Here is a 25,484-nt window from a genome sequence, read left to right as displayed (position 1 = left end):
AACAAGCTCGAAATATGAAAAAAAGTAATGATCCAGGGAGTCATGTATATCTTCTGGAAAAGGAAAAAGAAGGTTTATTAATTATATTTACTGGTACATAAGATGAGGAGAGACACAAAAAATGATGAAATGATGACAATTTGTTTTAATCATCATGGTTATGAAAAAAAGAGAAAAAAGAAAGACAAGTTTCCTCTTGTTAATTGACTTTTTCAGATCTCTGTTGATGATGATGATGTTTCAATGTGTGTTCTTTGGGTGGGTTGACATGATGATGGTGATTATTAATTATTAGGAAAGTGAGAAAATCATAATGGTTGAAGATGAATTAGTTAATCGGTATTAAATACCATGGAAGACTTAATTTTTTTCAAAGTTAGCAAATTGTCGGTGGTTGGTCACAAAAAAAGAAACAAAATTTTTCCGAAAAATGGTGAAATGAATTGTAGTAAAAAGGTTTGAAGTTGATGGTCAAGAAAGACGCTGATTAGATTGTTGAAGGTGCATGTTATAATTTAAGATAAATTGTCTATTAATCTAGAATCTATAAATTATCAAATTTGATTTCAATTGAAACGATATGTTGATTTTGAGCAAGTATTACATTTGATCATCTGATTGCTTCTGTCTTGATCTTGTCGCTGATTATCACCACAATCAACACCATTAACATTAATCCAATATGTGAGTGTAATCCATTTAATGGTAAATAATTGATTAATCTAATGTAGAGATTAACTGTTGAACATTCATCAAAATAACAAAGAATCTAGTTGATTCAAAATTTCACCAGCAAACAGTTACTTCTCACAATTAATATAATCAACCAAATGTCATCTCTTTACGTAAATTATTTCAATCCTTGTTTATTATATTAGAAGAGGATTAAACGAGAATCAGAAATGAATAAACATTAATGATTTCCATGTTTTTCAATGTTACCCATGTGAGCTTGTAAAGAGATTCACTTTTGATATTTAATATGTATAATGATGGTTGATTGTGTGATTGTTGCATTTTACATTTAACCAAATCATTTCACCAATTTCATCATTATGGTTTCAGTTATGATTAAAGAACCAAGAACAAGGTGAAAAAAGCAAAAAGCAAGAAATGGAAATGAGAAATAGAAAAAAAATGATGAAAATTCTGGTTCAATCCACAAGCGTTGTCAATGAAAAAGTCATCAATAGTCGACCCAATTTGAAGTCATCTTGTCACCCTTTTGGCTTGAATTCAATTTTGTTAAAATCATTGATTAACCATCATAATAAGTCTTCGTAATAAGTAGTCTTGTAAGTTGGATCACATTGTATGTTGACTAATTGTTGCCTTCAATTGTGACTCGCGCTTTTAACTGTTAATCCATAATCAGCATTCCATTTTCGTTTAAATACAATATTCTCTCTTAATTTAATCAATAGTTAATATATTAATTGTCTTGCAGAGTTTCAATGTTTCACTTTAAAATGGGTTTAATCTTCAGAGCAAATTCCGCTTCGCTGTTTACGCTGATATCGACGAATCTTTCGATCCCATTCCTCTGACCATTCAACAACTAACGACTGTCTATCAGCAATTAATCCTCGAGGTTCAGCTTCTCGCTCTTCAATTCCTGTAAACAATTAGAATAAAAAATAACACCAGAAATTAATAAACACTCGGAGTTACCAAAAACAAAGGCATTGACTTAAAATGAAGGCATTTAGGTTAAATCTGGTTGTGATGACCTTTAATTGGACTAACCCAATTTGACAATATTGACACAATGTTTTAATAATGATTATTGAATGGTAATTTATTTGATTTTTAATGCTTCTTTCACTATCAATAATCACGATCAGTAATAAAATGTAAATAGCAAAATGGTGAAGTAAAGTTTGTCTGTTGAAATTGGATTCACAGTTTTCTGATTTTTGCCTGTAACACATTCAAATTGTGATGCAGTCAATCAAATGGTTTCTGATCTACATTTTGCCTGTTTAATCAACCTTAAATCTAATTTACACTTTGAATTACCATTAATCACATGTTCAAACAAAAATGACACCTTTTAAGTCTAACAATGAGATCACCAATAATCATTATAATGTGTGCAAAGGCATTGCTGGTGATGAATACAGAAGAGCAGGAAAAACATGAAAATGACTCAAATTGACTGATTATTCAACTGAATGATTGGTAAAAATATTGTAACTGCCATTGCCATTTCAATAATCAAATAACCTCTAACATGTTAATCTTAATCAAATCCGAGGAAAAGACGAGGAAAAAAGAAAAGCAAAATCAAGATTTTAATTTGTCTCACCAAATGAATAACATTTATTGCAGCAAAAGCAAAATCATAATCAATTTAACATGTTTGTGTCATAATTTGATAAAAATTAACATTAAAAGGTTCAACATTGAGCATCTGAACTTCATCAACATCCTAAACTAATTACCAAAGGCTAAATCTAATAAACTCTAATCAATAGACAGAAACCAATCTAATCACTTTTAAGCACAATTCAATACTCACATTGATTTACAAAAAAAGCTGGAGACTCAAGTTGAAATCAAATGATCATTTGAAATGTCAACAGTTAGACACAATTAGCAATGCTAATGTTCATTTTAATTGTTATTCAGATGAAATGTTTATTAGAACCTAATCAATTCAAATTTATTGGAATCGGTTGAAATTTTCAGTGAATGTTCAAGTCTAAAAAGGCTCTTGGATGAAAATGCAAGTGATTCAACAGTTAATGTCTTTAACTAAAAGTTTGTTTTAAATGTTAACCAACTAATCATTTCAGTGAAAATCCATGTTCTCATTGCTGTTGTTTTCATGTTTGAATTGATTTCAATAAATTTAAATAACAAATTCGAGAAAAAATCAGATTGACTTGAATATCGATTCTATGGATTGCTCATATCCTCAACACCAAACAAGTCGATAAACTGATTTAGAGACTTTTTGCATCGATTTATGTTCGAATCATTTTTTAATTTTTTGAAAAAATCTTAGCTTTTCTTATAAAGAATCTTAAAGTTCAACTGAAAATCTCGAGTTTGGCTGAGCATTAGAAAATTGCTATTTTAAATGTTCCTCAAGATCAATCAGCAAATCCTTAATGAAAAAAATCACAAGTCTAGTTTTTAGTCTTTGGTCAATAATTTCCAACTGATCCTTGTATGTTCCAACACTGAGCAAAGCTTGAAGACTCATGAATCAGTTGCCCATTGAAGGTTATTCATTTAAACATACAACAAGTCATGATCAAGATTATGATTGGGACAAGAAATAAAAATAAATTAACCAATCCAATGAAAAAGCTTGTTGACATTATTTGACAACCATGTAAACAGTTGCACTTTCACCATCACCATCATCACAATCATCATAATCATCATTTTGCTTCAATAACCATTCAGGCAAACTCTTTTTTTCACCATTCACAACCAACTCTTCATCACTCCTCATCCTCCATCTCACTTCCTCCACTTTTTCAATACAAAACCCAACAACCAAAGACAGACAAAAAAAAGTAATATCATTTTTTACTTCCACTCGGCTTGAGCTAATCAAAGAAGGCAAAATATCATTTAATGTATTATCAGCAACAGAAAACATTTAAACTATCATAATAATCATCGATTAATAACCTTTAATGTCATCAAGCAAGTCGACAAAAAATGACAAATCAAAGGTAAAAAGGAGCGAGGGAAAAAAAAGGTAATTCAAAGGTTAAAAAAGGGTAAACTAATGATGTTGATTTTGCCTTTGATTATTCAATAAACAAGTTTTTTTGGGAAATGAAATGCAAACAAAACTTACCAATAATGATGTAGTTTTCCTTGATCTTGATCTTGGGACATTTACAGGCAAGATCAGCCAAAGGAACCCAAAGCGATTCCGAACCTCGTCTTAACTTTGTCACTGTGTGCTTATAAATCTCGATTATTTGTATTGTAAATCGAATCCAGTCTCCAATAGTTTCCCTGGAGACGACATTAGCTTCAATTGCTATTCCATGTGAAGGGAAGAGGGAAAAAAGCAGATAAAATGAGTTCTTTGCTTATTTTACTTATTTATTTTACTTCGTTTTTTTTCGTGTTTTGTTTTGTCACATTTTGAACAAGATAAAGTTTCATCTTCTGTTTACCATTGAATTATCTTCCTCAGACTCATCTTCATCTTTTGCCACTTATTTTGCTACCTTGTTCATCTTTAGCTTAGAGCATATTATTCAATGTCATTGTTTATCGAGAAACATCATTCACAGTTTAATGTGTATAGTTTGTTGAAACTTTTATCTTCATCCTGAGAATGATAAAAGGTGAAAGAATGATGAAAATGGACTGAGATTGCCAATGATTTGTCTTCATTGAGGACAACATATTTTGTCTCATCAGTTTGTTTGCTGTTAACAACAACAAAAGAAGGCAACACACAAAATTGTAAAAGTTGAACATTAAAGGTAGACAAAGATGATGTTAATGATGGGGATGAGGAGGAGGAGAAGAAAATATTGAGGCAAGAAAAAAAACCATTGGCATGATGATGATAGGAAGTGGTGATGAGGGAAAGAACAAGAAGGAAAAGAAGCAAAATAAAATCAGGTTTTACGGCGATGATAATGATGATAATGACGATGAAGATACGAAGGATGAGTAAGAAAAAGCAACAATGTAATGTTTGGAAATGATGAAAAGAAATACTGAGAATAAGGAAAAGTGAAAGGATAAACTTGAAACTGAGTTGTTCGAGTTTACCATAAAAGTTTATCAACTGACATAAAAAATCAGAATCTCGTTTTTTGTTATTTTCTTGAGACTTGATTTTCTCAGCAATTGTTGTAAAATTGAAATTACAAGCTCAAAATTAAATCTAATTTTGTTTAAATAGAATCGAAAATCTTAGTCGAATTTCAATCGATTGATCAAACCAGGAATTTCCAGAAACCTTTCATTTTCGGTCAATGCTTGTCGTAAATTGACTCAAAGGTTTGCTTTAATTGACATCTTAAGTTGAATTGTGATTTCAATGTGAAACTGAAACAATGGAAGCATTTGAACCAACATTGAAAGTGAACAACGCCAATCAACTCGATTCCCAAGCCTCCATTTGAATTTAAATTGGTTAAATATTAACTTTGATTGCATTAGTTTTGTTTTACCAAACTTGCAGGTATCAATTGATTAATCAATGAATTAATCAAAGTATCAACAGAGTTTCAACCCATTCCTAACCAAATTCATTTCCAATGAAACTCTGCTAATGGTAAAGTAGGAAAGAAAAAGGTTAACAGGAAATTTACAACTGGGAATGGAAATGGAAATGTTGAAGGAAATCAGGTTTTACTTACTGATAATATGAAATCATGAAAAGGTGTAATTATTAAAGGCCCAAAAAACTGTCATTAAGTTGATCATAATTTGCTCTTTAACCAGATCTAACTTAATATTAAACTAATGATTTTGCCACCTCTTAAATGATAATAACATCAATTAACTTTACCAATCTCATCTCTTGAAAAATAAATGTCAGTCCAATGTTATTCAATGTAAATTGTCATCATCACTATTAAATATGTTAACTAATCATTTGCATAAAAAACGCTCTTCTCAATTACCATAAGTAAATATAAAAAGGCAAATGATTTTCAATTTAGAAACAAAATAATTAAAGAATGTAAATTAGAGTTAATCAATCGAAATGGATCTCAATCAATTAACTCGAACCTTGAGATTAAGTTTCAATTGAAGCTCAAATTGACTCAATTATCTGAATCATTAAGGTTGCCTTAAAAATTCAAGCTATGGAACTGAGTAGGATGAGGCTGAAGGAGTTGAAGATGAGCTGTTGATTGAGTTTCATGAAGAGCAATAAATGGTGATAAAATGATTCCCATCGAGATAATGTTGAAATGATTACAATAAATCAAGTGACAAGTTTATATTTTCAATGGTTAAACAAGGTTAATGGGAAACAAGATTAGTTACAATCAAACAAACACCAAACAGCATTCAGCATTCAATCGCAAACTAATTGCTACCTTATTTATCATTATTAATTCATTGCAAGGTGTTATCGTCTTCCCTGAACAGGTTTAAGGTAAACTTTGTTATCATTACCATTTAACACTTGCCACATGAAATCAGATGGAAAACATTTATCTTGATAAACTTAATGTTGAAAATCTCAAGTGAAGAACACTTTTTGTCCGGTTTTCTCTCTTATTATCTCTCCATTTTCATCTGATTAAACATTTCACACTAGTTAACCTTAACTACAATCAAGTCATTTTGCCTGACATTTGCTCAAAAAGTGTGATCGTTAAAAGAGGAAAAATTAATGATAATTTTAATGATTTTAAACGTTACTCAAACACTTTGCATATTGAACAAGAAAAGGCAAAAAATTGCTATTTTACAATGTAAATTATTATGGTGAGTTTGTTGACAGGATTATTGTTGGTATTACACTTTAAACTATCAAAACCACTAAACTTTTTATGTGTCAGGCTTTGCTGGGAGTGAAAAATATGATAATATCATCAAAATATGAAACCATTTTAAAGGGAAAAGAATCAATAAAAAAAGAGAAAAAATATTCAAAAAATTTAAATATTTAGTCATGTTAACAGAAACATCAGTCTAGACTTGTACTCTCGACCATTATTGAGTTATGCAAAAATTGCATTTCTCGAATCACAATCTCATGTTCAACATTCAGGACTAAATTTGGTTCTGAAAAAATATTTAATTTAAACTAACAATAAACAGGAATAAAAGTCAATCTCACAGAATCACAAAAGCAAAGTTTGTTCAGATTATCAAACTCAAACTTGATCTACCATTGAATTGGGAAGAGAAGAAGTTTAAGCTTAAAAAATTGAATTTCGGTTTATCTTTTATAGTAAACAGAAAAGTAACTGAAAAATTCAAAGCAATATTAAAACAAAGATATTGAAAAACGAATAAAAGATTTAAGCTGAAAACGAATGTAAATTGAAATTGAAGGAAATTCGAGTCTCAAAATTACTGAGTATTGATATGACGAACCTCACTGATCGGTTTCCAAAAGTCTTGCTTTTTCAATCGAAGTTGATTCTTTTCCGATTCTATCTACTTTGCTGTTCATGAATTTATATTCAAACTTGATAGGATTCTAACTGATGACCAACAAAGATTTAAAAAGTGGTTCAAGTTTAATGTTGATCTGAGTCATTTCGAGTTATTTATTGTCATTCAAAATTGATTTGATTTGGAATCTTCGATTGCAATTGCGATAATTTCGGTAGAGTTACTTCGATGCAAGTGTAAATAACATTTTAAACACACATTTCAGAGAGTTGAACTGAGTAAACTTGAATCATAGAGTTGAGCTATTATTGTGAAACCTGATGCAATCAGTACTGATTTAAACTGTGATACCTTCAACATTGGCCAACAGTTGATGTTAACAAAACTAGTTTTTGCTGAAAAGTTTCACTCAGTAAAATGAAATTATCGCAATGTAACCGTTTTTTCATTTGCACAATTGTTCTTTCATGATAATCTTTCTTCAATTTACTTTTTTTATCATGTAATCTGTTACTCTTTTGGTTAAATTTTCAAATGTTTCATCAGATAAAAGCGCCTTTTTTTAGGCAAAACACAGTTGAATGTAAATGGATAAATGAAGCAAAAATTGGCAGGTGAGAAATGATGAGATTCAATCTCATTTCCATTGAGAATTTCAAATCTCGCCGGGATTTTTTCGCTTCTCTAGATAAACAAAAAGGTTCACCAAGTTTGCCATCATGAATTACAATCAAGCAAGCACAAGTTAATGGTTTTAATATCTTTCATTCACAGTGACTAAATTTTCCATATTAACCAAAAGAAGAAGCAGAAAAAAATCTGTCCATTATTGAACTTGTTACTCTTTCATATTTACATGGTAATTTGGCCAAAATGGAAGAGAGAAAAAACGAAAGAAAAGAAGAAGAAAGTTGTTTGTTTTCCTGATTCTGTTCCTTATTCCTATCATCATTTCCATTCCCTGTTTTGCTCTCAAGGAATGTGCTTTTAGGCATATTTGGTTGATGACGGTGTTGCAGTTTAATATCAGTGAAAGCATCTATTGACAATGAAACCCATTTGATAGTTTAGTCCATTAAGAATTGCTGTTTAGGTGAATAAACAGATAAACAAAGGTTGCAAGATTGACATGGAAGATGAAGCAGGGCAGAATCAGGGTGAAGTGAAGAAGGATCAGAATGTTGATCAAGATGGAGTACTAGCAATAGTTAAAGAAATTGAAAGAACAAAAAAGAATCCAAAATTTTACTCTTTTCCAGAATCGTTTTAATTTAAACTCAAGCTTTCCATCAATTTTTGAGTTTTCAAGAAAATGGAAATTTTTTTAGTTCTGTTTCAGTTTTCATTTGTTTTCAACTTTTTAAGTTTTCAGTTCAGTTCTTTGGAGCAATTAGTGTTCAATTGAATTTCAATCAAAAATTGTTTTTTCCCTTTTCTTTCTGATTATCATGATAGGTTAATATTAAAGGTGAAGTGAATAAAATGTTAATTTGCTTCTCCTTCTGTTGGAAATAAAATGAACAAAATGTTGCCTGATGAATGATTATATTATTAAATTCATTTCAACAATTTTTCAGCTTGTGGAAGCATTTTTTTCCTCCCTGATATTCAATAATATTAGTTTGCTTTGAGCAACGGTAAAGAGAAACTGTTTACAGTGAAAAAATGTTCCTTTCAATGGAACAAATTATTTCAACTAAATTAAGTTAACAATTTGGTGAAGATGAAGGGTGAAAACATGATGATAATGATGGAAAGGTGAGGAGGAAAGGAAAGGTAAACATTGAAAAGGCAATTGAAAAGCAAATTTTTCTATCGAAAAATTTGTTCTTCTTTCCATGATAAATAAGTGATATTATTAAGATTGTGATGATAGAATGAGCCTGTTCCCAGATGAAGATGAGATTCTTGAAATTCTTAGAGAATAGAGTTTATCAGTGGAAGAACAAAAAAGGAGGAAATAAACACTCAAATAAACACCTTAATAAACATGATTACGTATGAATAAACTCCTGGAATTATCCAATGGAATTTAGATTTCCATCATTTACAGAATCATTCATGTTAACAAAACTGTCTTTAAAGTAAACCCTTTACACTTACAAATTCATAAACTATTTTTGCAACTTTTACTGGAAACTGCCATTTCCAAAGTTGATATAGAAATGTAAAAATATTGTGACAATCACTCGAAGTAAATTATTATGAACTGTTCAGAATTTTCCCGATTTTCCAATGAACAGGACAAGAAATGAAGATATGATGAAGAATGAGAAAGAATGAAAAAATGCAAGAAAAATGTTGCATATTTCGCATCAAAACTCTCAGAGATTCATTCACTGTTCCAATCATGAAACTGGTGTCGAGTTTTATTTCGCCTTTTTAATGATTAATTGAGATTCTTTCATATTTCAAGTTGACCGTTCATCAGTCGATCTTCGGTTTCTCACATGGTAACAACTTGAATCGATATTACATTAATCTTGAAAATTTCTGGTTCGACTTGAAATAACATCAATCCTTGAGTCATTCCATCTTTACTAATGTTTTTATGCTTTCTGTGTTTCTATTTTATAAGGGATATTATCTTCATTCCTTGCTTTTTCATGTCCAGGATGAACGGATTAACTCTGACCAGTTGTGAGATTTTGAGAAATGAGAAAAGGTAAAACTTACCAAAATCCCTTCTGCAATATTTTCTTAGACTTAACTGGTTAACTTCATCTCGACAGTCATCACAATTATCTGAAGCTAAAGAAAAATGAAAATTAACTTTTGCTCGCTTTAAACCAAAGCAGCAACTTACTCGTTTCTTGTTGTTTGCTGACTTCATATGCCGATGCAACTGGAACCATGTTATTCATTGGGACTCCTGAAAGGGTGTAAACAAAGAGTAAATTCATTATCATCATGAAAAGAGAAAAGAAGAAAAAAAAAGACTGAAAATAATTGAGCAACTGTAACTGAGTAAATGGAAATTGATTTGCAATTGAATTTGTTTCTTTTCCCAATAAAACCAATATTTCCTATTATGTATCATTATTATGCTGTTCAGGCAAGTGAAACACTTTCAGTTGTACATTTGTAAAGGTAACAAATTCATTCAAGTTTACCTCGTCCTTTCATTAAGGCAAATGGAAATGAAAGAAAATTGTTTTTACCCTGAACATGAAAGGATAAATTGAATATCAGTTATCGAAATGCTCCAATCAAATGGATTGAAACGGAATACTTTTCACTTTCATTTTTATACTTATGTTGCTTAAATGGGAAACACTTACGAACACACGGAGCCACAGTTGATCGACTTTGTTGGTAACCTTTGGCACATCGATTACAAGTAACACCAGTAACACCATCTTTACATGGACACTGTCCAGTTGTTTGGTTACAGGTTCGCCCTGAAGCACCGACAGGATGACATTCACAAGCTTCATGAGAGGACAAAGCAAATACAAGGAAAAAGGGTTAATCATTATTCATTATTCTTGAATAGGCCGTGATTCATTTCGAAAGGAAATGTTCACCATTTGTTCATTTTCTCGTCTTTTGATTCTCATTAAATCATAGCTTATAACTTATTATGTAATGATGAAAAGATTATCTGACATGATGATTCAGAAAATATGATCATCATTATTGATGAAGGAAAACATGTAACAATGGACAGAAAAAAACAGGGAAAAACGAAGATAAATCGAGTATGTAACTGACAATAAAAAAAACACGAAAAAACATTGCAAAATTTATGCATCATTCGATCAGTTCATTTTTCATGATAAACGATATTTTTTATCATCTTTGCTGAAAGCTTAAAAATTTCCTACAAAAATGAGAAAAAGTAAAACTCGAAATTTCATTTTCTCAAATTCAAGATGCTCCTCATTTATCAAATTATTGAGCAAATATGAAACTTTAAATTTCAAGTTCAACTTGAAGAATCACGAAAATTTGAAATTCATGAAAACCTTAACCTTAGATGAAAAAATTCAGAGCCAAATGAACTTCAAATCGAAATCGTACAAACTAGTGTCAAAAAAGGCTCATCGATTTTCCTCTCAAAAAGTTTTTCTCAAGAAAATTTTCTCAAACAATTGAGTTACTTACGTTTACAAGCCTTTCGATGAGTGATTGGTTTGGTTGAATCACGATAATAGCCTTCCCGACAATAGTGGCAGTGACGACCTGCCGTGTTGTGTCGACACTTGAGGCAAACTCCACCCGACTTGCGACCCGACAATTTGTACAATTCCATATTGAAACGACATCTTCGAGCATGAAGATTACAATTGCAAGCTGAAAGAAAAGAAGCAAAAAGTTTCATGAAAATAATGATCAATCAAACTGAAAATTTCAAGATGAATAAATTGTAATAACATTATCACTTTGCCAACCATGAAAAAAGGCTTTTAATAACATCAAGTAATAAAATCCCATTAAATTGTGCAAGTAATGCAATTAATAAACATGATTTTGCTCAACATTTTATAAACATTATCATCCATCCATTAATCAAGTGAACACAAAATCAACTTACAAAGCATTTTGCTCTAAGAAATGTAATCTTGAAAAGGCAAAGTCGAACCTTAAAGATGCCTTCGAAAAAAAGGTAAAGCACCAAAAAATATGCATAAAAATGTATAATTAATAAATTTTCAGCCAGCAAAAAGGAAATTTCAAAGGAAATTCGAGTAAAGGGAAAAATTCTGAAAAAAAGAGTCTCGAGAGATATTTTAATACAACCTTTTCTGCTTCTTTTCACTTAACCATTTAATCATAATCATGGAGTGAAAATTGAACATCAACAATGGCAATTGATAGAAGAGTAAAAGATACTTTCAATTTGATTAGAACATTAATTTTACTCAAACATTTCGAGTGTGAAAAATGTAGCAAAAAATTGAAAGCGAAAAGTAAATTTTGAAAAAGGTAAAACTCGAGTTTCAACAATCATTTATCACAATATTTAATCATTGGGAGTGTAAACTCCATGTTTACAGAAATGTCGAGTAAAGACGAAAAGTGAGAAAATGTTTTTTTTCAAATATTGAGCAAAAAACGAGTTAATTATTTCATCAAAAAATGAGCCAAAATTTGAGGCAAAAAAACAAGTTGATAATGAATGTGAATCACGCAACAAGCTAAATAAACCTGTCAATTGATGAAGTTGTCAGAAAAGTGATCTTTTGTTGAACCTTTTGTCATTATTAATGCTCAATATTTATGCTTTCGTGATGAGATATTTTTGTCAAAAATGATGTCAATAAGAGTTTGGTTGAGGTTTGGATTTGGGTTAAACTTTTGGCACAAAACAAAAGATACTAATCAGAGGCATTTGATGGACACGGAAAAAGGCAATTGGCAAGGAATGTTTGATAGCATTGAATCCCATGCATTTGTTTGTTCACTTGAAACTTTAAAGCTCAAATAAAATGTGACTTTTCTGGCATAATCAATAATAAACCAATAATGCCTTTTTTCTGAGACCAAAAAAACGGTCCAAAGTAAAAGATATAACAAAGTTAGAGTGAAAATAAAAGTGAAAATAAGTTTCTTGTTAAGGTTGAATCAATTTATTATAACAAACTGTCAGAAGAGTGAAAAAAGATGATGATGATGAAGACGGAAAAGATGATGAAAATAGTAAAACCTGAAATGATTTTTTTCCTTTTTTCCATCTTCGCCAAAGTAACCTCTGTTTCAATGGTAAAAGTATTGAATTAAATGAAGTTTTTTGGTCAAACTTGAAAGGATAAAAAAGGCTTAAAATGGACAATAATGTTTACTCAATCAAATTGGATTGAGTTTGAAAGTTCATTGTTGAGCGATCAATTAATGCGTTTATTCATCGATTTCAAGTTTCGATCTATTTTTTTCGATTTTCATGTTTCATGTTTTCAACAGAAAAATTTCAAATTGAAATGAGCAGAAATTAAAAGAAACTAAAATGAAAGATCAATACAATTTAGTGTTTCTAATCATTGTCATAATTGTTGGAAGTCTGAATATGATTTAGTAATGAATTTTCATGGAAATGATTCGATTTTTAAGAAATTTTTTTGAAATTTTAATCACTTTTATTGAGAGTTTGCTTTCACTTTCGTTTTGATGAATTGATGAAAACTTGTAAACCGGATGAAATGTTAATTTTTAATCTGATTTATCGGGTTTGATTAGTGAAAATAGTTTGATTTTCAAGTCGTTTCATTGATTCATGTTTTATGTTTTTTCAATATAAAGCTTTGAGTTTAATGTGGGTGGAAGATGAAGAGGAAGAGATTAATTTGAATTGGTGTTGATGATGATGAAGAGGATGGGGATGAAGATGATAGAGGCTTAAGTCCCTGACAGGTCAAATTTTCTTTTCTCAAAAAACACAACTTGTTCTAATGGAGGCGAATCTGTGCTTTACTATTATTATACAGTTTGGAACCTTAAATCACAATGTTGAGCACAAATTTGGGGGTCAATTTGGCATGTTATTAAAAAGCCAGGATAAGTTGGTCATCCATCAAACTGGAAAGCAACCTTATATTTACTCTAATATTTGCGAAGGCGATTTTTTCAGCTTTTTTTGTTTTATTTTATTTGTCCGTTTTCTTCCTCTTTTATTTGCCAGCTTTTACCAACGGCTAAAGGCAAACATGTTGACCTTAAATGATATTGATATTGGCTTATTGGTCAGTTCATTGGACGCTTCATTTCTATTATTAATGAATCATTTGAAACGAGATTCCTTTATTTGCATTTCACATTCATTTTCAGTAAACTAAATGACAAATTTTTCTGTTCTTTTCACCTTAAATTGCAAATATTTGGTCAATTTTAATGTTGTCTTATAATCGCATTTAAACACACCTTTTCTTTAATTACTAAACTTGATTAATCTGTGATTACATTTGCTCTTCTCAAATTAATTTCCCCTCTCAATGTTAAGGTATTACATTGATTATCATGAATTTGGTGTATTTTTTTACTAAAATCGTGCAATTATAATCATTAAGAATGATAAATAGTCAACACTAATTTCCTATCGCAATTCAACTAGAAATTAGTTTCAACTAGAAACTCAAATATCAATAATGTTTAACCAACTTTTCAATTTGATACCTTCAAGGCAATTTAATTTCACGGCATTTCCATTGACAATGAACCTAACGGAGGAAATTTTCAAGTTCAAGATTATGTTTTTTGCTTAATATGGAAACATAAATATAGAAATTACAAACAGTTAATAAACAATTAACTGGCCTCAAAATTGACCAATTATCATATGAAATAAACACTTATTTTGATATGAAAAAATGGTTGTTTTAACAACAATTATCCGATTCTCATGGTTATAAGGTTGTTGTAAAGGATCCAAGCCCAACTGTTATTAATATTTTTTAAGTAGTCTAATCTCATGTAGGAGTGATGATAATCATGAAATATGATAAAACAAATAAAAACATTTTTCCATTTTTCCATGCATTATTGGACAATGGAATTAGCTTTTTGAGTTAAAGTTCAAGAATCATGGTTACTATTGTTATCAGCCTTGGTGTTACTGGTGAGATTATAGAGGTTGGATTGAAGGTAAATTTAGTTACCAAAAACCTGAGAGTTTTGTAAAAGATGAAAATTAGTAATTAATCATGTTGATGTTAGACTCAGAAAGTTAATTAATAAGGAAAGATGAGGTTGACTTTCCTTTACTTGATGAAAACCACAAATTTATAAATGCTGCTCCAATCCATGGGTTAATCTAATTAAGCTGTTATATTGGTTAACTTATTGTTCAACTTTACCATTGATTGTAATTGAATTTTGGTTCTAATCTTCAAATAGTTATCAAATGGAATCACTTTGGGTTCCAATAAAGTTCACTTGAGATATTTGATATTGTTAGCTAATTGGTGAACCAATTCATGTGTGTGAACCGTTGAATAATTAATGAATTAAAGTTGGCTTGTGTAAAGATTAACTTGATAATGGTAACCGGACAATTAGACATTTGATGGGCCATTTCGATAAAAGAGGACAAATTTCTTTCAATAGTTGAATTTGGCTAGTCAAATGAGATCTATTCACTCATGGTCAGTGAACCATCCAAATTCAAATGGTTTCCATCAATTTGTAAATATTGTCCAATGAATTTTGACCCTTTTTTGGTCCAGTCAGTCGTTCACAATCAAGTTAAATCTATTTAACCTGAGCACTCTCGAACCGTTAAGAAGATAAGTATCACTAGACTTTAAAAGGAGACGGCGGTCTTGAAGTTGGAAAAAAAGTAGTGAAGCAACGATGCAAGGAATAGGTTTGACCACCTTGGAAGAGGTCCAAAGCTTTATCTCAAAGTTTTGACAGATTACCAAAGGTGAAGTTAAATGGGTGCCAGAGGCTTGTTGAGAAACCTATGAAGCTTCCCACTGATCAAATCAACACGTAACTTGTAATTGTGAATTGTTAACAAATAACTGAGACAGGCGAGATTCTCCATTTTTTCCTTGCTTTTAACCTTCCATTAACCTGATTTACCTTCAACTGAATATCAAAACTGGTCATCTTTTTATCTGTAACTTTCAACTTAGTCCCTGTTATTCATCATTTGATGATGATGAAAACTACCATGATGAGTTATGGTGATAATAAACAAAATAACGATTTTGAACGGCTGCTAAGTTGATAACAAGAAGTGGACACTCTTGTCCTTAGATTTATAACAATTATCGATTATTGGCATCTTTGCTTGATTGCTTGAAAATTACCATTAAAAAGATAACTGTAACCGGTAACTAACTAAACGTCTGAACCAAAAATGATTAGCTTTTACTTGAGATTTTGAAAAATTTTCTCCATTTTATTTTTCTTCCTTACTTTCCTCTTGGGCATATCGATTTCATCAGGTGCAGCCATTAAATTGTGATGATTATGGAAACGGATGATGATGGTGATGAAGATAAAGGTTAAATATTAATAGTAACAACAACCAGTTGAAACTGTCAACACAATTTAATGTGTCATCTCGAGACAATTATTAAATCAAACTGCCATGTGGATGAGCCATGTTAACGACGCAATTCAATATTGAAAGATTAAAGCATAAGGTGAACAGTAACACATCAACCTTGCATAGGCACAATTAATAAACACTAACTTTGATCGTAAATCACTGAATAATACTTTAGACAGAATCAACAGAAATTTGAAATTGATAGAAAATAGTAATTAAACAAAAATACAATTGAAGAAGACAATTCTAATTGCATAATTTAACAGACGTTAACAATTTCCCACCAAAAGTAGATCATGTGATAAGTGAAAGGAGCAAAGTGTAACCTTGCGGTTTGAATAAATTTACAAGGCGCGAGGTTCAATTGTCATGGATAATCAAAGGAAATAATTAAATAATCAAACAATTGAATTTAGAAATTGCAAGAAATTTAAAAATAAATAAAGCAAATTTGGTATAAAAACCTCTTGGATGAACAGAAAAAAATAAGTTACAAAAGATTACTTTTCAAATCTGAAATTGAGCTTTTACGCTATTTAACTGTTCAGCCAGTCTTAATCATCGTCTCACATTTCATTTATTCAAATCGTTTCAGATAACAAAGGCGATCAAATTTCATTCTCAATTGAATAAGAAGCTATAATGATTATTTAATGGTCACAATTTGTTGATTAAAACGCAATTGATTGAAATCAAGACATTTGAGATGAAAGACACCAACAAGACAGGAACAAAAAGCAACTAATCTGAAATTATGTTTCCACAACAATAATAATGAATTGCTTTCCAATCAAAATTCCGATTCATCAACAATAATTAACAAAATGGTTAAAAGAAACAATTAGCTAAAAATAAATTAAAATTACAAACAAAACTAAATGAAAACAAAAACCGAAAAAATGAAAAACTTGAAAACCCAAAAAATTGCGATTCATTGCCTTCTTGACAATCAATTAGCTGAAAACATGGAAATGATTGAAATTGAATATTTTCATAAGTTGATCAACCCTGACATTGAATTGAAGAATGAAATCAATTATTTTCTTCCATTGGAAACTGATTAAAATCTATTAATAGCAACAATTTGATTTGCCAAATGAGTTGAGTTTTTGTTTTCCATCTTTTCAGTTTCATGAGTTATCAACGAGTTTATGAGAAGCAAAAAAAGGTTACCGACACTTTTTTTCTTGTTGATCATGAAGAGGTGTAAACTAAAGTTGTCAATCAAATTATGATTGATTAAGTGCCAATTAGAGGAAATTGTTAATCAGGATTGTTAATCTCATTGAGTGTAAAATGTTCATGTTTTTCATCTTTTCTCAATTCACTCATTCACTCTATTCAACCCAATCATGTAAAGCTTAACACCAAACTAATCAAGTAACGACTAATTATTCAAATCAGTAATCGGGCTCAGAGAATCTCCTTAAAAGGTAACAATCCAATGAGAGATTTAACCATTAATCCAAGTTAATCCAGAAAAGATTAACAGAGTTGATTGAATTGTTGATTAAGATTCGCCTAAATTGAATAATAAAACAGTCATCTTGAATGGACAATGGAAACACCAGAAAAGCTCGACAAGTATTTTTGTGTCTTTAACCTGAAATCATTAAGCCTGCTGATAAATGACTGTAATAAATGACTTGAGGCTAAGTCTGACTTTTTGAAAAAGTGTTTTTACCTTTTCTGTTGAAAAATATCTTAACATTGTAACCAAATTGAATATCTCATATCGATGATAAGCATTTGAAAATTGAGAGAAAAATCGAAGGAAAAAAGTGTGAAATTGATCAGAAATCGCAAGTTGATCAGACTTGTAAATATTTGCTGTTAGATTGATTGAACATTGGAGACTCACAACCTCAGGTTAAGGTAAAAGGTTTGTTTTTGTTTGAAACTTTTGTAGATTCATTGGTTTCTCAAGATTTCTGTTTTTACTCTTAATGGTTAACTGTTGCAATTGTTTGCATTACTGTTTATAAAAGGTCAGTTGAAAGTGATGAATAGAGGTGAAAAGAGGAAACTGATGTAGAGAGAGAGAGAGAAACAACGGTCAAAAATGAGTTACAACTGGCCAATGGTTGGATAAAATTTGAAGGTAAAGAGGGAAGTTTCAAGAGGATGATAATGTTGATGAAACGGTGATGATGAATAAAAAAGGTGCAAAAAACTGTTGTAAAGGGAAATCCTTGAAGCACGAATTGAAAGGTAAATAGTTGAACTTACGTTTACATTCATGAGCATCTTGGGCTGTGGCTCGAGCCCAGGGAACATCAAAATGAAATGGTTTGCATTTCTCACAATCACGTCCTGCTGTGTTGTGTTTACAATCACAGGTAAGTTGACCTTCTCGGTTGGTGACGCACCTAAGTTGGGTCAAGAGAGGAACAGAAGAAGAAGAAAAAGGTTAACACAAAAAAACCAATAAACAATCACCAATCAAAAGTGGACATTGACCATTATTTGGTTCAACCTTTTTTCCACCGAAAAATAATATTTCTCCAAATCTCTCTTCTCTTCATTACCAGAGTGAATAGAGTAAAATTAATTTTTGCCACTTTCACTAGTTCCACTTTATTGTCCATTTTCAATGGTCAGTCTTTTAATCCATAACATGCTGTGAAATTGCGCCTCAACTGGCTCCAAGATTGACACACTTGAACACTTGCATTGCTGCTAATTTATTGCGCCTTCAAAATGGGAAAACAATTGCAACAATAATTTAACAAATTGTCAATCAATCCAAACTTTTTGATGATTTATTTAATATTAACATTGGAAATGAGCTTTTCTTTGGTCTTGGGTTAACTCGTAAATCATATTGACCTCCTGATAAGCTTTTTAATTTGTTACTTTGTTCGTATTTTTTGCAAGTCGATTGCGCTAATTATCATTTCCATACACAAAGGTAAACAATTTAATAGCTTTTGGCTCTTTCATTATTGATTACTGTTCATTAAGAAAACTTCCCATTCTGTTCAATTTAAATATTGAAAAATAAATATTGACTTTTGTTTCTCCAATTTAACTTTTCTTTTTACGCTTGCAAGCTTTTACCACTCAATGAGTAACTCGACTTTATTAGGTTTAAAGGTAAGCAGTAAGTCATTCTTGAATTTCCTCTTTAATCAACCCTTTCGAGGTTTCATTCAAGATGCATTCGTATCATCATTCATTCATGGACGAAATAAATGCTTTTGCAATGAAATCAAAATGTACAGTTACTCAAGTTAAACACTTTTAGAGACTTGACTCTGGAGTCATTAAAACTTCACAAGTTTTAACTTAAATGACCAAAGTTGAGAGCAAAAACATTTCAAAATTGAATTACTTAAAAGTCTGGTCCACAAAATTTGAATATTTATCATGTCAAGAATCAGAAAACTTTAGTCTCAGTCTTCAATCCATTATTGAGTTTTGAAATTTTTCCTCAAATCACAGGATCGAAACAAAAGTCTGCTCTTCTTGAGTAAAAACATGAGTCAATTGACTTTATCGACTAAATTCAATTTCGTTTCATCTTACATTGGATTGAAAAGTAAAACTCAAACAAAAGTTGATAAAATTTTGGTCGATCCGACTGCTAAGTTTGGTTTCATCCTAATAACGTTAGACTCAAAATTGACAAAATGTGAAAAGTTGAAAATCGCAATTCAAAGCTTTAGGTTGATCACAGAGTTATTTTGCATTCTTATTAATATTGCAATAATACCACTTTGCATTGAATCACATGGAATACAAAGAATTTTGATGAATTTTCATCTGATGAAACAGGACATTTGATGCAAGTTGAAAGCCAACGTCCCACCCAACTTTGTTTAACAATTAATGAACCCGGAGTAAAGACTCAATCCAGTATCTAAATTATTCAAAGAGCATTTAAAGCGGACATTAATCATTGTTCAACCCAATAATATGGTTGACCATTTGATTGATTGTAGCCAGTTGATTGATAATGGCTTGTTTTGCCAATAAATATTCAACATTCAACCAAACTCATGATAAAAGAGTGCAATGGAATATGAATGAATAATTGACTGGAAAAAGATGATATTGAAACTAATATCATAAAATGATCTCTACTTTTCCAAGTAAACAGTTAATCGAAAGAATAGAACATTTTATTGAAAAAAAGAAAAAGAAAAGGGGTTTTCCAGAGAAGAGAAGTATTTTTACTCTTTGATAAGTTGAATATGCAAATGGATGGATATGCATTAATAAACGCAAACAAACAAAGGTAAAAGTTTAATGTGATTGAAGTCCTTTTTTTCATCTCTTTGCTTCTGTCAAATAGTAATATGAATTACAATTGAAGCTACACTTTTGGCTTTTGTACCAAACACTTTGTATTATTACTGGTTTTGATGAAACTCGGCAAACCAATAATATTACAATGACCGAGGGTCAAAGATGAAGAAATGGAGAGAAGGTCAATAGTGAGGAGAAGAATGAAAAAGATTATTTGTTGGACTTCTGTGAAGGTGAAGATGAAGAAGAATATTATTACAATTATTTATTATTATAAATGTTAACACGATTCAGTATCAGTTCTAGTCGATCAATTGAAAAGGCTTATGCTTTTTACCTTTTTCTTATCATCATCTGTGTCTATTTATTTTCATCTTTTCTCTTCTTCTCTTCTCTCTTCATCTAATTTTGCTTCAACGTAAAATGAGACTGATGTTTAACACATCAACGGATAGTTTGAATGAATGATGATGATCAGTTAAACAGTTAAACCTCATCTCATATTTCACCCAACAAAATTGGATTAACCTTCTTCTTCTTCTTCAATTGTAAAACAAAAATCTCTGAAGATGAGGTTAAGATGAAGATTGAAGGATAAGAGAATGAGATCATTTTCTCAGTGGAAATCAATTCTGATTATTCTGATTAAGATTTCTGGCCCTTTTCATCTTCTTTCCTTTCTTTTACTAGTTACTTTTACTTCTCAATGACTCATGAAAAGATAGGTTGAAACTGATGATAATGAAGGGTAAAGAGTAAGATGATGAGTAAGATGAAGCACATGAAAAGAGCAGCTTGCTGGTCAACCAAAAGGATAACAACATTACACTCAAGGGACAGGAAAAAACTTCATCTTAACCTTTCTCTGGTCAATCCTGTAACAAAGTAACAATTACCTGAACTGAGATTGACTCGACATGAATGCGAACCACTAAATTGGCGAAAACTTCAAATGATCAAAAGTGAGTCAAGAAATTTTTTTGCCACAAAAAGTGAAATCAAAAACTTCGAAGAAGTCAAAATTTTGATGAACACCGAAATGAGAAAATTACAAAAGTCAAATGTCTTCGATTTTTTCGAAATTCTGAATTTTCGATTTTTCGATTGAACATCATCTTGAAGTTTTGAAACTTTTTCCTCTTCTGTTTCAATTTGTTTCAAATTTCGATTCGATTTTTTCTCTTGTTTTGGAAAATTCAAGGTAAATTTGGAATGGTCAAGATGACCTGAATGAGACTGAGAATAAATAAATCATTGGAAATCTCGGAATTGGGTCAAACCTGAGAAGCGTAATAAATGTTAATAAATGATATTCTGTGTAAATTTGAAACCAACAATGATTAGTAAAGTATCACAGGAAACAAGGTTTTCCAGGTTCATTGGATTATTCATCTCTCATCAATTGAAACATTTCTCATGACTTACGGCTATTAATATGATCAGAATAAACAAGAGTAAAGAGGAATAGAAAAAGGTGAGAAAAGCAGAAAATGTTCATTTTTCTCTTTTTCTTCTTCATCTTCTTTTTTCTCTGAAAAATGTTTTTAATTTTAATAGCCTCAAGGAATGGTCAGTTTTATGCATTGTGTGTGGTCAAATCTTATTAACAATTCACACAAGAAAAGAGGAAAAAAATATTAAATTGTTTCATTAAAAGTATCATTTAATGCATTTACTTTTTTTGCTAAACTAAACTTTTTTTTCCAGATTCTCCATTCACTTTTAGGTAAAAAATTCATTCACGCAATTACGTTTAATGCATTATTTTATTATTTATTATACAATTTCTAGTTTCTAAAGGTTTTTACCTGAAATTGCAAACACTTGTTTATTCACTTTTTTTTGTGTATTCTTTGCAAAACAATAGCTTCTCCTGATACTTTTCAATGTTGGTAAACAATTTAGCTCTTCAATGATGTATCACATGTAATTCATTCCCTGTGAAATTTTCATGTAATCTGAGAGAAGAAGAAGCAAAAAAACTTCAACCTTTAGTCATCATTGACAACTAGATTGAGCTCAATATTGAACCTGTACAATCAACTGTATAAGAAGTGCAAAAAAAAGTTTCACATCAATCAATATCAAAGATAAAAGAAAAGAGCATCAAGTTGATACAAAAATGCAAAATACGTGACAATAAGATGGAGTAAGGATGAGGATAAAATGAGATTGAGATGAAGAGGAGAAACATTTAAGATGAATAAGGGTAAAAAGATTTTGTTGTTTTTTCCACTTCGAAGGTTCTTCTGTACAAAGTTTTGGGTCACCATTGAGCTTCCCTTTTCTGACCCAGTCAAGTCTAATCTGTAGCACAAACTGAAACTAATGGTTAGCCAGTCACTTGATGACCTTTCAAATGCCAATGCATTTCATGTAAAAGATGATGAGGATGAAGATGGGATGAGGGAGTTGCTTTACCTTGTGAGGGTGTGGAACCAATTTAGGCAAACATGTTATTATCTGTTTTAAACATGATTTGAAACACAATTAACTGTAACCTTTAACCTTTTTCCTTTACTCTGTGAGCTTTGAGAGAGAGAAGGTAAAAACAAAAAAAAAGTAAAGGTAAAAATGTTTTCTTCTGTTACTTGGTATTTGTAAAGGTAACAAGTAGAAAGTTTTTTTTCTCTTTACTTTGTGTTTCTTGTTATGTTTTGAAAACATTGTTATCATCAAATTAATTACGGAAGAAAAAAGCTACGCAATTATCATGATTATGATTAACATTATTATCTTCATCTTCATCTTGAGCTGGTGACTTTCAAATTTTTAGACAAGTTGAACACAGTAAATGCAGGTAAATACGGTTTAGAGGTTTATTTTGTTTTTTTCGTGGTTTTTCTCTTTTCTTTTTGTACTTCTCTCCATCAACTTTTATGAGTTGTTTGCACACTTTTTTTTCCTAGCCAGGCTTATGAATTGTTCATGATGAACAGATTAAGCCATCAAAAAATAGAGTTTCTTTTTTTTCTGGGAAAATAATGTTGCACATGATGACGATAGAGTAACAATGTGAAACAAGTTAAATATTGTTGAGATTCACTTGGAGTTGATCATGTTTACATTGCAATTTCGTATTGCAAGGAAACAGTTGAACTTTTCCAGTTTGGACGCAATTTCAATGATGATCATGGTAAAGTGGATCATGGAAAGGCTTGTATGTGAGGGAGATTTTGGGGCTTTTATCATTAACTCTGTCTTACCTTGATGCATGTCCATTGCATTTGCATCGTCCACCAACTGCGAGGTCAGAGACTGCATAGTAAAAACTGTCTTCCGGCTTGTGAGCCATCAACATGTTGGATAAATCAGTTTCATTAGTAAATGGATCGAAAATGTTCAACAATGGAAACGGTGTTGACCCTTTCACATTGCCATTGGTGTTGACATTGGTGTTTGCATTGTTGCTGTTTTTACTGGGCTCATTGGGCATAGATGGAAGTGACAGTTTATTGTCACTCTCAGTGTCATCCTCGTCATCCTCATCGGTAGAGTCAAAGTTGAGCAAAGGTGAAACAGTGTGTCCATTGACTCGATTAAATATAATCCTTATATCGGTTGCAGTAACCCAATCCTGAAGCACGGGACTGTTGTCAAAATCATAAGCTGAAGGTCGACCCTCTAGGGTTGAGAAGGCTACTCGACCACCCGGTTGAGAGTCAGTCAGTGACTCCAGGCAAAGTGGCTCTTGTTCATTGGCTTTTGTCACCATTGATTTGGCCGCTCTATGGTAGACCTTTTGACAATCCGAGGAATAGTATTGAAAGGGTTGCCAGGTTTCACCGAAATCGGTCGACTTCATGATTACCATTGAATCGGGTTTTTGAGAGCAAAACTGTAAACTAACATAGGTCAACTCGTACTTTTTACCCAAACTCAGGGTTATTGAAATGTTTTCCGTTGGATCGGTAAACGAGTCCGAGATCCAGCAAGTTGTATTGGTTGGATTGTGAAGGTCAGTTAAATATGCCAATGGATGACTTTGATCAGTATTTGAATCACTCAATGCCTAAATTGGTAAATGAATTTATATTGGAATAAATTTTCACCTTTTTTCTTCAGTCTTTTCAAATTGCACAGAAACTTTAACTAAATAAAAATGAATCAATTATTGGAAAAATTACTCACCTTTACTTCTTTACCGAAAGCGGCATTCACAAAGTCGGGTATACATCGAATAGGATGGCCAAGTTCATCGTAGCATGGTTCGGTTATGGCCGAACCAGAAATGTGAAAAAGATGGAAAAGAAAAATTAATCCGATTGATTGTTTGATTGGCTGGCTTTTCATTTTGATGCAAGCAAAAAAGTTGAACTAATCAAGTGAACGCATGAAAACTGATCAATGGTAAGAAAATTGCTCAAGATTGATAAAAAAGAAAGAGTTAGAGAAAGAGAGAAACAATTTAAACGCGAAAACAAACAATGCTTCTGTTGACTGTAACTTGCAATGAGAAGCGTACAATGTTTTATTATCACTTTTCCAACCTCAGAATGGCAGAAAGAAGAAAAAAAGATGCAAAAAAGAGAGAAAAGTAAAGTGAGAATCTCTTATTCGCATGGTTATGGGTGAGTCATACTTTTCTGTTTAGTGTTGCCATCTACTGATTGATAATCGAACAACTTTTTTGATAACTTTTTCTTACGCAGAATAAAGTTGAGGAAATTGCGCATAGCGAACAGTCGACATTTCAATTAGTCGATATAAATAAACAGCAATGGCTTTTGAAACTAAACTTTCAACTCTTCTTTTTAGAAAGTGCTTCGAATCGTGATTCTAGAGTTTTAAGATGGTTCAAAGATCTTTTCATGGGAATATTGTCAATTAGTAATTAGATTAGCAATTGAAAGTCTGGGAAATATTTAAGCGTAGAAGTTTATCGCATTCAAAACTCCATACGAATTCGAATCAAGTTCGCTGTTGGAAAGCTGATATTTTTATTGAATTATTCCCCGCATAAACCTATCAGCTGAGAAAACTTTGATATCAGAATGCGATATTCATAATATGCTAATGATCAATAGTTCTGATGTTGAAGCATTGACTTAGGAATTGAATATAAGCATTTTTAGTAACATTTATTTTCATTATTTCAACGGCATACGTTTGTTACAATTTGATAGCATTTACAACTAAAAATATGAAAGTCAAGTATTTCAGTAAA

At 31.1% G+C, this 25,484-nt stretch overlaps 1 protein-coding gene across 1 annotated transcript; it reads right to left on the bottom strand.

Annotated features, from left to right (window-relative positions):
* Window positions 1-51: 51 nt before the first annotated feature.
* Window positions 52-24,825, bottom strand: LOC107360446 (netrin-3). Its single transcript, XM_015927108.3, has 9 exons — window positions 24,449-24,825; window positions 23,524-24,329; window positions 18,296-18,435; window positions 11,179-11,367; window positions 10,353-10,502; window positions 9,878-9,943; window positions 9,748-9,822; window positions 3,821-4,009; window positions 52-1,615 (listed from the first exon to the last, which is right to left on the bottom strand). Exons 1-9 carry the CDS (start codon window positions 24,608-24,610, stop codon window positions 1,476-1,478), a joined length of 1,917 nt encoding a protein of 638 aa, XP_015782594.2. The 5' UTR covers window positions 24,611-24,825; the 3' UTR covers window positions 52-1,475.
* Window positions 24,826-25,484: the final 659 nt, after the last annotated feature.

Source organism: Tetranychus urticae, chromosome 2 (genome assembly GCF_039701765.1).
Source record: "Tetranychus urticae isolate SD_2017Ah chromosome 2, NJAU_TeUrti_SD_1.0, whole genome shotgun sequence".
NCBI classification, from domain to species: domain Eukaryota; kingdom Metazoa; phylum Arthropoda; class Arachnida; order Trombidiformes; family Tetranychidae; genus Tetranychus; species Tetranychus urticae.
Note: the sequence above shows the minus strand (reverse complement) of the source record. Positions and strands in the feature narration are given on the sequence as shown.

Excerpts from the sequence above, each read along its gene's own strand:
- LOC107360446 (XM_015927108.3), bottom strand. The coding sequence starts at position 24,610 with ATGAAAAGCCAGCCAATCAAACAATCAATCGGATTAATTTTTCTTTTC. Across the intron at positions 24,330-24,448 it reads CTTTCGGTAAAGAAGTAAAG|GCATTGAGTGATTCAAATAC; the intron begins GTGAGTAATTTT and ends TTACCAATTTAG. Across the intron at positions 10,503-11,178 it reads TCATCGAAAGGCTTGTAAAC|CTTGTGAATGTCATCCTGTC; the intron begins GTAAGTAACTCA and ends CCTCTCATGAAG.